Source organism: Solanum verrucosum, unplaced genomic scaffold, assembly GCF_900185275.1.
Source record: "Solanum verrucosum unplaced genomic scaffold, falcon-dt-bn FXZP01000125.1, whole genome shotgun sequence".
Taxonomy (NCBI): Eukaryota; Viridiplantae; Streptophyta; class Magnoliopsida; order Solanales; family Solanaceae; genus Solanum; species Solanum verrucosum.
Window position 1 is genome coordinate 2,194,621 of NW_026019923.1, and position 12,379 is coordinate 2,206,999.

The window sequence follows — 12,379 nt, forward strand, 5'->3', positions numbered from 1 at the left end:
TAGTAAAGTGATCATTAAATCAATACAAATAGGCAAAAAATTTAACACCAGGAAAAAAAGTTCAATCTTCACATTCTTTTTGGGATGTCGTTGAACTGAAAGCTGACTCAAACAGTACGATTATAAAAGGAAAGTGTAGTTACATCCACTTGTCATACAAACATAGCTAATACAATGCACCTTCATAGTATGCTTTCAATACAAAAGATGGAAAAAAAGTAACACAACAAAGAGAAAAATCAACAGTGCCACTTGTCTAATCAAGTGCTAACATAACTAGCCTCTGACGTGCTGCCACGCGGCAAGTGTTACAAAACGCTCGTTGGCGATGAGTTGGACATCGATGACCTTAAAGCCTCGGCTAGTGGTCCATTCATCGATGCCACTTGGTTCGTTCCCCACATGGAACGTTCAACGTTATGGACTCGAGTACCAGAGTTATATCTTTCTCCCGTAGAGAGCTTTAACGAGATGTCAGAGGAGGGATTTCCGGGCATCGAAATGGAGAGACTGGTGGCAGAAGCCATTGAAGTAGCATTTTCATTTTCTTCAACTTCTTGTATAGGCCAATCATCAAAGAAATGGCGAAGGATTTGGCCACTCGATTTACTATCATTTTGGGATTCCATTGGACCTTTTTTCTCAATTATAGATGTTGAAGGCCTACAAATCAAAACAAGAATTAACTTAAATAGTCGTCTAGTCAACGATATTTATAATCTATCTATATGTAATGTGTATAATTGTATATAATCTAGATGTATATCGGGCAGAAAATTAACCATGAATCCAATTGGCTATTTGTTAAGATCTCATAATACCCTATTACTATTTAATATTTATCACATATAGTTATTTTATATGTGACCTGATTATATAAATATTTTTTACGCTATCCGTACATAAAACTTACACATTAGTACATAGGGGGGACCTTTACAAATGCAGAGACAAAGAACAAGTGGATGGGGTGCAACTATGCACTAAAGGCTAAAGCAAACTCAAGAAAAAATCAAGAATGTGGACCAAAACAATCTTGAATGAGATTTTAACAATCACAAGAAAAAAATTCAGTAAGTGGACCCCTCCATGAGTGAAAAAATAAATAAATTTAAATATGATTATGGAATTTGAAATAGATAAAGATAAAGCTATTTGATCAAGGTTTTAATTTAGATATTCTCCCTTCTTGTGTCAATAACAATAAGGTCCAGCGTAATTTCACTTAGAAGGGTAGTCATAGAAATACCTTATATCTACCTTTATAGGTAAAGAGGTTGTTTCTAATATACACTTAACTCAAAACATATACAATCAAAGCATGATAGGAAAAAAAAGACTGCAACAAAACAACAAGATAATCATAACAAATGAAATGAGAGGTAATAGTGAAAGTTAGGAGAATATGATACTACGCTATGTGTATACTAACTAATACTATACTACAACACTCAATTATCTATTACTCTTTTATCCTTATTCTCGAGATCCAAATCTTTCTATTTAGGTCATGTTCTTAGTAAGTTGAAGATATTCTCCCTCTTGTGAGACAAGTATTAATCAACAACGTTTATGGTCGAGTTAGAAGTACTCATTCATCTTTAATTAGAGTTCTTAAGGTTCCAATCCTCGGTATGAAATCATCTTTGTACAAGAAAACTAAAATCGTTAATATAGAACTTTCCAATGCAAATTCAACTTTAATTGACTTCAATACATATATCAAATACCGAATAAAAAACCAAAATAATTTAATATTAGCTCCTCTCAATAAGTGCCCCCACCCTCCAAGAGTGAATAAAAGAAAGAATATTAGGAAAATGTGATAGTGGAATTTGAAGTAGATAAAGATAAAGCTATTTGATCAAGGTCTTAATTTATATATTCCCCCTTTTGGGAGACAACTATCAATCAAACATTATAACTTTGAGATGTCTCTTTGGAGGTGGTAGGGAAAAAGATAAGGATGGGGTTAGAAGAGAATAATACACACACATAAATTAGTCCCTTTAGAATAAAGTTAAAAGAGTTCAAATTTCAATGTTTGTCATTGCATTATTGAACTTCTTGTCTCCCTCTTTTGCTTAAAACCATTCATGTTTTTAGTGGGAGGCCAAAAAATAATTGACAAAACTATTCGATATTTGTGTTGTTGGAAAGTAAGGTATTTCATGAAATTTGTTAAAGTGTACACAAACTGACTTGGACATCATACTTGTAAAAAAGAAAAAGACTAATCATGTCGACGTTTGTTAAAAACCATCCGTGTTCTCGTTGAAAGTAAGAAAGAAACTAGATGATTTCTTCGCATCTATTTAAGCTCTAGATATAAAATCATGTTTATTGTAAACAATTACTTGATGATTTAAAACATTATATATTATCGATGCACATAACTTAAACTCAACATTTCAAAAAGGTATACCTTTGATTGAGTTGAAGTAGATCAATTGAATTTGCATGTCCAGATAGAGCAAATTGAGGAGTAACCCTGCCATGACTTGCCATGGCGGAGTTGACTTTAAGGACTTCACTGCCGCCCCTGCTGCTCGTGGCTGCAATGCAGCCACGAGAGGCGGTGGTTGTGGGGATTTCCACTGGCTTTCTTGAACGGTTCTTACCACGATGGACGTGGCGTTCACAGTACTTATGTCCACTCACAACATCTCTTGAACATCTCCATTTCTTCCCATCAGTTCTCCTACACCTCCCTGGCTCTGGATCCATATTTGTTTTTCCCCAATACCCTGAGTGTAACACTTCATAATTTACAAAAGAAAAAAATGTTAGTAACTTTTTGTTCTTGGCATTCATGTATGACTAGTGCTGAAGTCAAGAATTTCGTTAAGAGCATTCAAGATTTGACATATATATTTATTTTATGTATATACACTTGGTATATCTTTCTAGATGCACCGTATATATTTCAAACCAAATATTGTTCATCTGACCACCCTTCATTGTTTACAACTTCGCCACTATATATATCGTACAAAATTCAAGAATATGTGATTATGTAGATAAAGTAAAAGTATACTAGTTTAGCACTTCTTATTGTTATATTCTCCATTTTGCACACCATCAGGTCATTCAAAGGATATATAAACGAAGTGCTTCTTAAAATATTAAAAATAAGATACGTTACCTACTACATGTCTACAACAGGTAAAAATGACCTGATAGTGTGAAATTTTTATATATTACTTAAACTCTGTAATAAACAATTCAAATTTGGAAAAAAAAAAAAAAACTTACTAGCTTGTTGATAATGATGATATTGTTGAGGCATATTATAATAAGGAGATGAATTGATGAGACTTTTTTTAATAAGATGAAGAAGTTCATGAGGAACAGGAGCACCAGCTAACATATGTTTGTAAATCAAAGCCTGTAGTTCAAGTTCTTGCCACTGAGCTAAGCTGAAGTAACCATTTCCCATACCTATAGTCCAAAACAAGAGGATAAAATAATTGTTAAGAATTCCCACATCGGAAAATGGATGGGAATTTGGTCTCCTTATATGGAGTTGAACAATCTTCCCCTCATAAGCTAGCTTTTGGGGTTGAGTTAGGCCCAATTAGATCCATCTTTACAATAATTATGGATATGTTACATAACAACAAAAAAGCTCTAAACTTTAACAGACACAAGGAGTGAAGAAGTCAATAATTTCGTTAAGAGTGTCTAAATTCAATACTCATAGTTCAAATAATATGTGTGGTAAGAAATCTACTATATGTATATACAAAATGGTAATCCAAACTCATAAAGATAAAATCTTGAATACGTTCTACGAATAAAAATATTTAAAACTTTAAGAGACACAAGTGATAGAGAAGTCAGAAATTTCGTTAAGAATGTACAAAAAGTAATGTTTGATTTCAACTGAATTCAATAATTTTGACTCACACTCTATATATGTGTTAAAATAAATCTACTAAATAGATAGAAAAGTCACATTTCGAACTCATAAAGTTTAAATCTTGAATTCGAACGGAGTAAGATAAAAGACAAAGGGAGTAAAGTAATAGTAGTATTTACTTACTGGGAAGTTTGGTGGGAGTAAGTGTTGAATCTGCAAATGCTGACAATTTATTGATAGGTTCAGATACAAATAATGGAAGAGCAAAAGAATCAGAATCAGAATGTGAATAACAAGAAGAAAAGGAGTCAAGATCAAGAACAAGTCTTGGTAACTTTGTTGATTTTTCTTCTTCTGATGATTCATTTCTCCATTGCTTCAACTTGAAGTCCATTGGTGGGGTGGGGTTTGGAGGGGGGGGGGGGTTGTTGAAGTTTAAAGTTTGGTTGTTGATGAAAAAAAGAAGCTTTTTTTGCAGTGAGTTTTTCTGTGGACCATTTTTGTATGTATCTTTGGCAGGAAGAGTTCAGTGAGAGAGAAGGGAGGATAAAAAGCTGCAAAGTTACAGACTTTGTTGAGGCCACTCAAAGGATTTGAAAACTATCTTTTAAGTAACTCGGTTGTAGTGCAGTGGTGGTGGGACTGTTTTATTCTTAATCAGATGTTTCAGGTTTGAGCATTGAGTATGGAGGAAATCATGTTGGGAGTGTTACCTCTGAATGAGCTCTGCAGTATGCGATCTGGATTTAGTCGGGAATTCAATGTGGGATATGGACACCGAATAGAAAACCAAAAAAAAAAAAAACTAACGTTTAAGCTACCAACATGGATTGTGGTGTAGTGATGATGAGACTGTTTAATTCTTAATTAGAGGTTTCGGGTTCGAGCCTTGGGTATAGAGAAAATAATATATTGGGAGTTGCCACTTCCAAATGGATTTTACAGTATGCGATCTGAATTTAGTCGAGACTCTAATGTGGGCTTCAGACACCAAATGGAAAACTAAAAAAAAAACTAACTTTTAAGGTTGCGTTGCAACATGTGAAATGAAGTCGTAATTTTAAAATTGTGTTTATATTAGATTTGATGTTAAGAATTTTAAAAGTTGCATATATAAAATTTAAATTTTGATTCTATTGTGAGTGGGTGAGTCAAACATGTAGTGAATATCAAATTTAGACTTTTTTGCATATACTACAATATAAGAGAGATTTAATAGCAATATATAAAATACTTAGCGAGTTTCTTAAGGTTTAAGTGTTATTTAAAGTGTTGATTATAACTATGCATTTATTGTTGTCACTAAATATAATATAGCAACAATTGTATTATTGTCGCTAAATCCTTGATAGTATAATTATAACAAATCTTAGGTATTTTTTCTTGTTTTAACAACAATAGCATGATCTCATATAATCTTATAAATGGAATTTAGAAAGGATCCTTACCTCGTAAAAAAATTATTTCGATAAATATTCGGCTCAAGTAAAACATATGAAAAAATGAAGTGTATATCAAAATTGTCCAATAATTTTCAAAGGAAACAAAAAAAAATGTTATACACCAATTTCTACTTACCTATAATAATCTTAGCTTTCTTTAGAAGGTAGGGTAATATTATTATTATTATTTGGTCAAAAGCTATAAGATTATGTTACAAGTATTGGATGAAAAAAAGTTTAATTAATGATATTTTGGCTTGATGTGAAAGCCTTTTTACAAGTATTTTTCTTTAGAATGGAACAAGATTATAAGTTTGATTAATTATTAATTAATTACAATTACCAAGATATTCTCTGTTAATATGTTTCTCTAGGTGTTATTTAACAGAGATAAGATAAGATAAAATATACAATTTTTAAAATTTTCATCTTTTTGTTAATAATGTCAAGTGCAACAATTTGACTCCAAACTTTTTTAACTTTAATTTGTGGTCAAATGTCTTCATTGTGCTTCTGATTACTTCTTGTCATGATAATCATAAATTCTTAATAAAGAATGTAGTCGTTTACCTTCTTATTGGACGGTCATGATACTTTCCAAAAATTAAATTTTTGATTAATGAAGGAACAATATCACCATTTTTATTCAATAAGATACCAAAGTGGATGATTGACTCAGACAATTTCTATGGGGCGTAGGCCTCCCAAAAGGTAACGGAGACATACAAAATCAAGTCGATACATACATACATATGATCGATTGGCAAAGGAAAAGCCCTGACTTAGATATTTACTTAATTTAAGCACAAAGAGTGAACTGCTCGTTCATGTTGTTTCGCCTAACAACATGATGTTTGTATTACTCTCCCACAATCTCATTTTAAGGTCCTTACTTCCATCAGTTTGATTGATCGTTTGGCAGTAAACCAATCCCTTGGACTACCATAAAAAAAATATGATCTTATTATAAACTCGCTTGTTCATCGAACATGTTTGACGTATTTTCATAATAATCAAATTTAATATTTGTAACGTACCTAATGAATATGATTCGTATCTAAACTTTTAGCTCCACTCTATTTTGCTGTCATATTTTACATCTACTTATTCAATACTATACGTCAATAAGAAAATTATATATTTATACAATCAAACGTTTTTTTTTTTTTCTTAATAAAGATATTTGTTCATATTAATAGGAGTATAAAGTATATATATTTTTTAAATCTGAAAAATAATTAAAGAAAAGATTGTAGTGGTTGGTCACATGTCTGTGAGTGAAGGAGACTACTCTATACATAACTGACACAAAATGTCAAGATAAAAAAATCACAGTTTTGTGTCAGAAATTTAACAGCTTCTTATGTGGGTCCTATCACCCCCACCCCACACCCAAGTAAACTCATATTCGAATCGGAAAATTTCATATTGGGAGTAGAGTTTTCTTTAACAAAGATGACTCCGTACTCAAAGGGACTCGAATCCAAAACCTGTACTTATCTGTTCATCACAATCCTTAGTTGTCCATTTTTTTACACGACTTTAAGAACTCATTTGATACGAGGGATAAAGATAACTAATTCCGAAATCAATTTAGGATGTTTATCTCATGTTTGGTTGAGATAAATCTGTGGATTAGCTGTAACTTATTTTAAATTACTTATTTTGAGATTGTAGTATTATTTCTATCTCACTTTGAAAATTGAGGGTGGGATAACAATTCTGAAATAACTAATCTCGAGATAACTAATTAGGTGATTACTTATTTTCCAACCAATTTAGTCATGAGAAATTATAATTACCAAGGATAATTTTATTAATTTACCACTTAAGAAACCTTTTTTAGAACATGATAAATTTGTATACACTTTCAAAAAAGAATTAATTATAATGGTAGAGTAGAATTTATCTAAAACTAATTTTATTTTGATTTTTTAAAATTAATAAAATAATATAAAACAATTATTAATCAAAGTGAACATGTAAGCATGCGATTAGTAACTTAAATTAATCACGTGCTTGCACGTGATTATTTTTCCAAGGTCTTCCTTGTTTTCATACTACTAAAAATTTGTTTTGTTATTTTAAAGTTCAAACATTGATATCTATTCTCCGCGCTTTAAATATGTCTGCCGTTTAATGTTCTAAATCATTATCTCATAAAGTCATATTTTCTAAATCATTATCCCAAAAAGGGTTAATCGGTAAAAAAAAAAATTCTAGTCTAACAAGATAGATAGAATGAAATGGTACTTAGTCATATTGATTTAGTATTTAAACAGATAGGTATAATGAAGATAGACTCAAGTTATACTAATTTATCATGTCTTGTGAATTACTCAATAAGATATGACATGTGAATAATTTAACAAGAAAGGTAGAAAATAGCACTAAGTCATACAAAATTTATCGCGATACATGAACAATTTAGCAAGGTTTGTAGAATAAAGATACTACCAAGTCATTTTTATACTGTTAGCACTTGTGAACGATTTAACAAAATAGCCAAAATGAAGAAATAACACTAAGTCATACCAATATGTCGTAAGTTTGGAATAATAGTTAAATACAAGCAAGATTTACCAATCCGACAAAACTTGTGAATAATTCGAGGATGAAATTAACAAGAGTGTGAAATCAACTAACTTATTTGTGCAAATTAACCCATTAAAACCAATTATTTCACACACCAAAACTTGGCCCATTTCTTTTTGTAGAGTTTAAGCCCAGCTAAAATATGAGGGCTTTTTGTTATGGATCATCAGGTGTTTTCACATGAGAAAGGTTCAACAAAGAGGCAAAGTAGTGATATATTTTTTGGGAAAATCATGAAGAATAACAAATATTTAGCCTATATTAGTTACTATAGCTACAACTTAAGAAAATTATAGTTCCCGGCTACAGATTGATTCCTGATTATATAAATCCAGAATTTTGTATATGTTTACCGTAGCTATTTTATATAATTTACGAAAAAAATTATAATAAATTACCATGTTTGTATATTGGCAAGCGAAATATACAGACGGAGTTATGAAAAAAATTCATAATGTATAAATACAAATTTTGTATATACTTACCCTATAAATATACAAACCGTAGCCTTCATAGCAAACAAAACTATACTTATGGAACACAATTATCGATATTATAGTTATACAGCCTTATTATGTCTATAATGTTTGTTATTTCTAAATTATTCTCATCTTTCTTTTCATTACGAACAATACACTTCACCTGTTCTTTTTCTGTGTCTACTAGCGCTCATGTCCAAAGCGAAGAGGGCAAAAAAGTGTCGACAAAGCAGCATAAGCAAGCTTCTATTGCTAAGTAACAATAAAACAAGATAGTATTTTGCGCTCATATATTTGAATGGGATAAGAAAGGGAGTACATAAGAAAGCTCATAATACCTTTTGGATAATTTTGGCATGTTTGGAACTATGGGCTATTGATTCTGGCCCAATTATAATAGGATCCTTGAACATTCCAAATATTGAAAATAATATCTTCTTAAATCTTACTTATGTGAAATTTTTGCTTAAAAAGATGAAACAGACCTATTGAGAAACAAGAAAATATCATCGCGATTTGTTTTCTTTCCTCTTCAAGTCAATATATCGCCTTCTTAGTTAACGGCAGAATCGCCCTTTGTTCCTCACCTTCTTTTCCCCTGGTCGTGTACGTGTGGACTATACACTTCTTAATAAAATCATTCTCGTTGACAATTATTTATTGAGAGCTATATTTTCATGATGTTTTAGCTATTAATTATGTTTACAGTGTAAACTAATTAGTAATATTCTAAAAATAAAAAAAAAGTAATCGAAAGGATAAATTGATAGAATTATTCTTCTTATTTATAACTTTTAGAGAGCGTAAAAAAAAAGTCAAACGTGAATAATTATATATAAGAAGAAGTGGGTAGTAGGTAAAGCTTCAATATCACATAAATAAGCAGTTCAACAGACTAGAATTCTGTCATTCAACCAATCAATTAATAAATGTACCTCCAAAAATGGTAGTTTTTAATTTCTTAATTACTTGGTGAGTTGAAATATAATTACTAATTTAAATAAATTTAAATTTGTATCACGTAAAATTAATTAAAATATCAAATAAGTTTCGTTAAGAAATTTCTCAATACTCAGGATTGAAATCGAGATCATTGATAATGTGCTTTACAACTTTATTTACTAAATTAGGAAAAAAATATTTGTCACGTAACATCTAAGAACCTATTAATTTTTAAAAAATAAATACTATTAAATGGGGTCCAATTAGGATTTTTATTAATACAAACAAAAAGAAAATGTGAACAAATAGGTGGAACTAAGGTATCAAAAATGTTGGATTATCCAACTGAATATGATAGTTTAATTATTTTTCTGTTTATAAATGATCAAAAAGATATTAATTGTTTTTTATTTATTTTTATAAAGAAACAATAAAGTCTCAATCGTTATGGACAAATCCACATGAATAAGACATGTTAGTTGTCTCTTTTCTTTTCTTCAATTTCTCACTCGGTATCTGATATTTATATTAAAATCATGACTAATTAAAATTTATGACACAGAAGACTTGATCATTTAAGGAGTACGTGTTTTCTAACATATTTTTTTCACGTCGAAAGCTCAAAACTGAAAACATCTAATCAATGACGAAGTAATCCTAATACTCACTATTTTAACTACACATCATTTTCAGGTCTATGTATGAGTTGAGACTTATGAGTCGTGACTTTGTTATGAAATATATTAAAGTCGTGAACTAATCATAAATCATAATTAATGGATTTTTAATTTAGACCTATATTGTGATAACTACTTTTTAAAAGGACGTTTTGAATTAATTTTTTGGATCAATTTAGCTTTTAATTTTTTCCTAAAGAGTAATCTAAATGCATGAATTCTCTACAAAATAGTTTTCCAAAAACTTTTCCAAATTCAAATTATGGTAAACCAATTTTTTTCAATTGATTTTAAAAAACACCAATTAAAAAAGGCCAAGACAAAGTCTTCTTATTGTTTATCAATTTAATTTGCTATCTTCTAATATAGTATTAAGAAAATTATTTAATCCCTATGATAATATTTTTTTGAGCTAATAATTGGATTTAGGTCAAGAATCCAAGAAAAAACAGTTGGTTAACTACCTTCATTTTCAAGCAGTGGATTAAATTTTATATGAGAATTAAAAGAATACTTAACTAGTACTTAATTAAAATACCAATTAAGTATCATAATATTATAAATTTTTGGTCTGTCATGACAGAGCAAATGATTGAAGACAAAGTTTTGAAAATGAAATCCAAATCTTTGAAGAAGTAATACAAATAAAACAAGGATTATCATTATTTTGTAAGCATCTTTAATTAAATGAAAAGATAATTAAGTACTATTTAAATTCATAAAGAAGGAATGAGTCATGAAGTACTCATAATATATTGCTAACTCTGTCTCAATTTATGTAGGACAATTCGAATTTCAAGAGTCAAATAATTTAAGTTTGATTGTGTGAATTTGAGCATAAAATTTACATGTTTTTTGAAATAAAATTTATATAGTTGAAAGTTATGTAAAAAAACACTATATAAGCATAATAATTGACAATCAAAATTTAAAATATTTAAAGAATGTATGAAAAATTACAATTAAAGATAAACTTATTTAAATATTGGATTTTAAAATGTATCACATAAATTAGGACGGATAAAGCTAAATTTATATATCAATTCTTTTTAATATATTCAAAATTTTCAAATTCAATCGATTCAAAAAATTATTTCCGTCGTCCTTAAGGAAATAGTCACTAAATACTCATATATTGACATCGCCATTTTTTCTAGTATATTCAAAACAAAAAAAAATCTAGACAAATTCATAATTACTATCATCATTTAGTCCTTTATTTCACCAACAAAAAGTCACTTTTTTTAAAAAAAAATTTATATCGTAAAGTTCTAAATTTTAATCGACTCGAACAATTATTATTGTCGTTTAAATTTTTAGTTCACCAAATCTCCTTAATGAATTTTATTCTTCCCTTTTTTATGTTTACAACATTTTAAATTTTCACAAAAAAATAATAAAAATGATTAGGTTTTGTACAAACAACCACAAATAATATCAACAATATATTTGCACGAGTAGACAAATTAATTAGCACGCGAAATTGATTACTAATTATTACGTGCGTTGATCATCCACCGTTGATGGTCCCACAAAATAGATTCCTAGGGCCATGATCATAGTGATCGATTAATCTCAACCGTCTGATAAAAAATAAAATTTAATTTAAATTTTGAATCTCGAAATGTCAACTAGTCAGGTAGGAAGAAAATGGTCCCCAAAGAAAATAAAAAAGATTAAGCACTATCAATTTTATGGTTATAAATATTTTTAAAAAAATAATAATAATATTTTTGAATATGTAAAGTACAACTTGACCTCATCATAACCAACTAACAAGTAAAATAAAATGTTAAGAAAAATAATTTGGAAATAATATGTGTATATTTTATTCCTTTTTATGACAGACAACGATTCTTCCTCATAATAAATAATATTCAATATTGAAAAGTTGATCACATTTGTTAAGAAAGTTAGCTAAAACTTTCAAAATCATTTTCTTTATTTTTATTTCTTATTCGGTGTTTAATATACTTTTAGAGTTCAATCAATTTGAATTTGCACATAGTAGTGTCTTTACTCTGAGTAAAACACTTCATAGTGAAGACAATTTCATTATTATATTTTGAATTCGAAATATTTGACTAAGAATATAAAAATACTTACCATCTCACTGTAATCTTTGATAATCAATTAATAGATATAATTTTTTCTTCTTTCTCAAGGCAAATTCTATTATCATTTATTTATTTATCTCTGATTTTTATTCATTTATTTTTCTTTTTAGTGTTGGTGAGTCATGCATGCCACCCTTTCTGCCCACTCTTTACCAAACTTTTTTCTTAAGCACCCTTTCTTTAAGAATTGAAATTATTATTATTATTTTTTAAAAAAAAAACTTATTAAAAATCATTTTTCAATACAATAGTTCCCATACCTCCC

At 29.2% G+C, this 12,379-nt stretch overlaps 2 protein-coding genes across 2 annotated transcripts in view; both read right to left on the reverse strand.

Moving 5' to 3' along the window:
* Positions 1 to 12,379, reverse strand: part of LOC125823997 (uncharacterized) — a 248,179-nt gene that overhangs the window by 205,005 nt on the left and 30,795 nt on the right. The window lies entirely within an intron of this gene.
* Positions 56 to 4,353, reverse strand: LOC125824014 (growth-regulating factor 3-like). The gene is made up of 4 exons (XM_049503374.1): positions 4,046 to 4,353; positions 3,256 to 3,441; positions 2,426 to 2,759; positions 56 to 663 (listed from the first exon to the last, which is right to left on the reverse strand). The coding sequence occupies exons 1-4, from the start codon at positions 4,254 to 4,256 to the stop codon at positions 309 to 311; spliced, it is 1,086 nt and encodes a 361-aa protein (XP_049359331.1). The 5' UTR covers positions 4,257 to 4,353; the 3' UTR covers positions 56 to 308.

What these genes read in the sequence shown, in the direction of transcription:
- LOC125824014 (XM_049503374.1), bottom strand. Translation starts at nt 4,256, where the DNA reads ATGGACTTCAAGTTGAAGCAATGGAGAAATGAATCATCAGAAGAAGAA. An exon ending in TACTCCCACCAAACTTCCCA is followed by an intron (nt 3,442 to 4,045) that starts GTAAGTAAATAC and finishes TTTGGACTATAG; the next exon opens with GTATGGGAAATGGTTACTTC. An exon ending in TCATCATTATCAACAAGCTA is followed by an intron (nt 2,760 to 3,255) that starts GTAAGTTTTTTT and finishes TAAATTATGAAG; the next exon opens with TGTTACACTCAGGGTATTGG.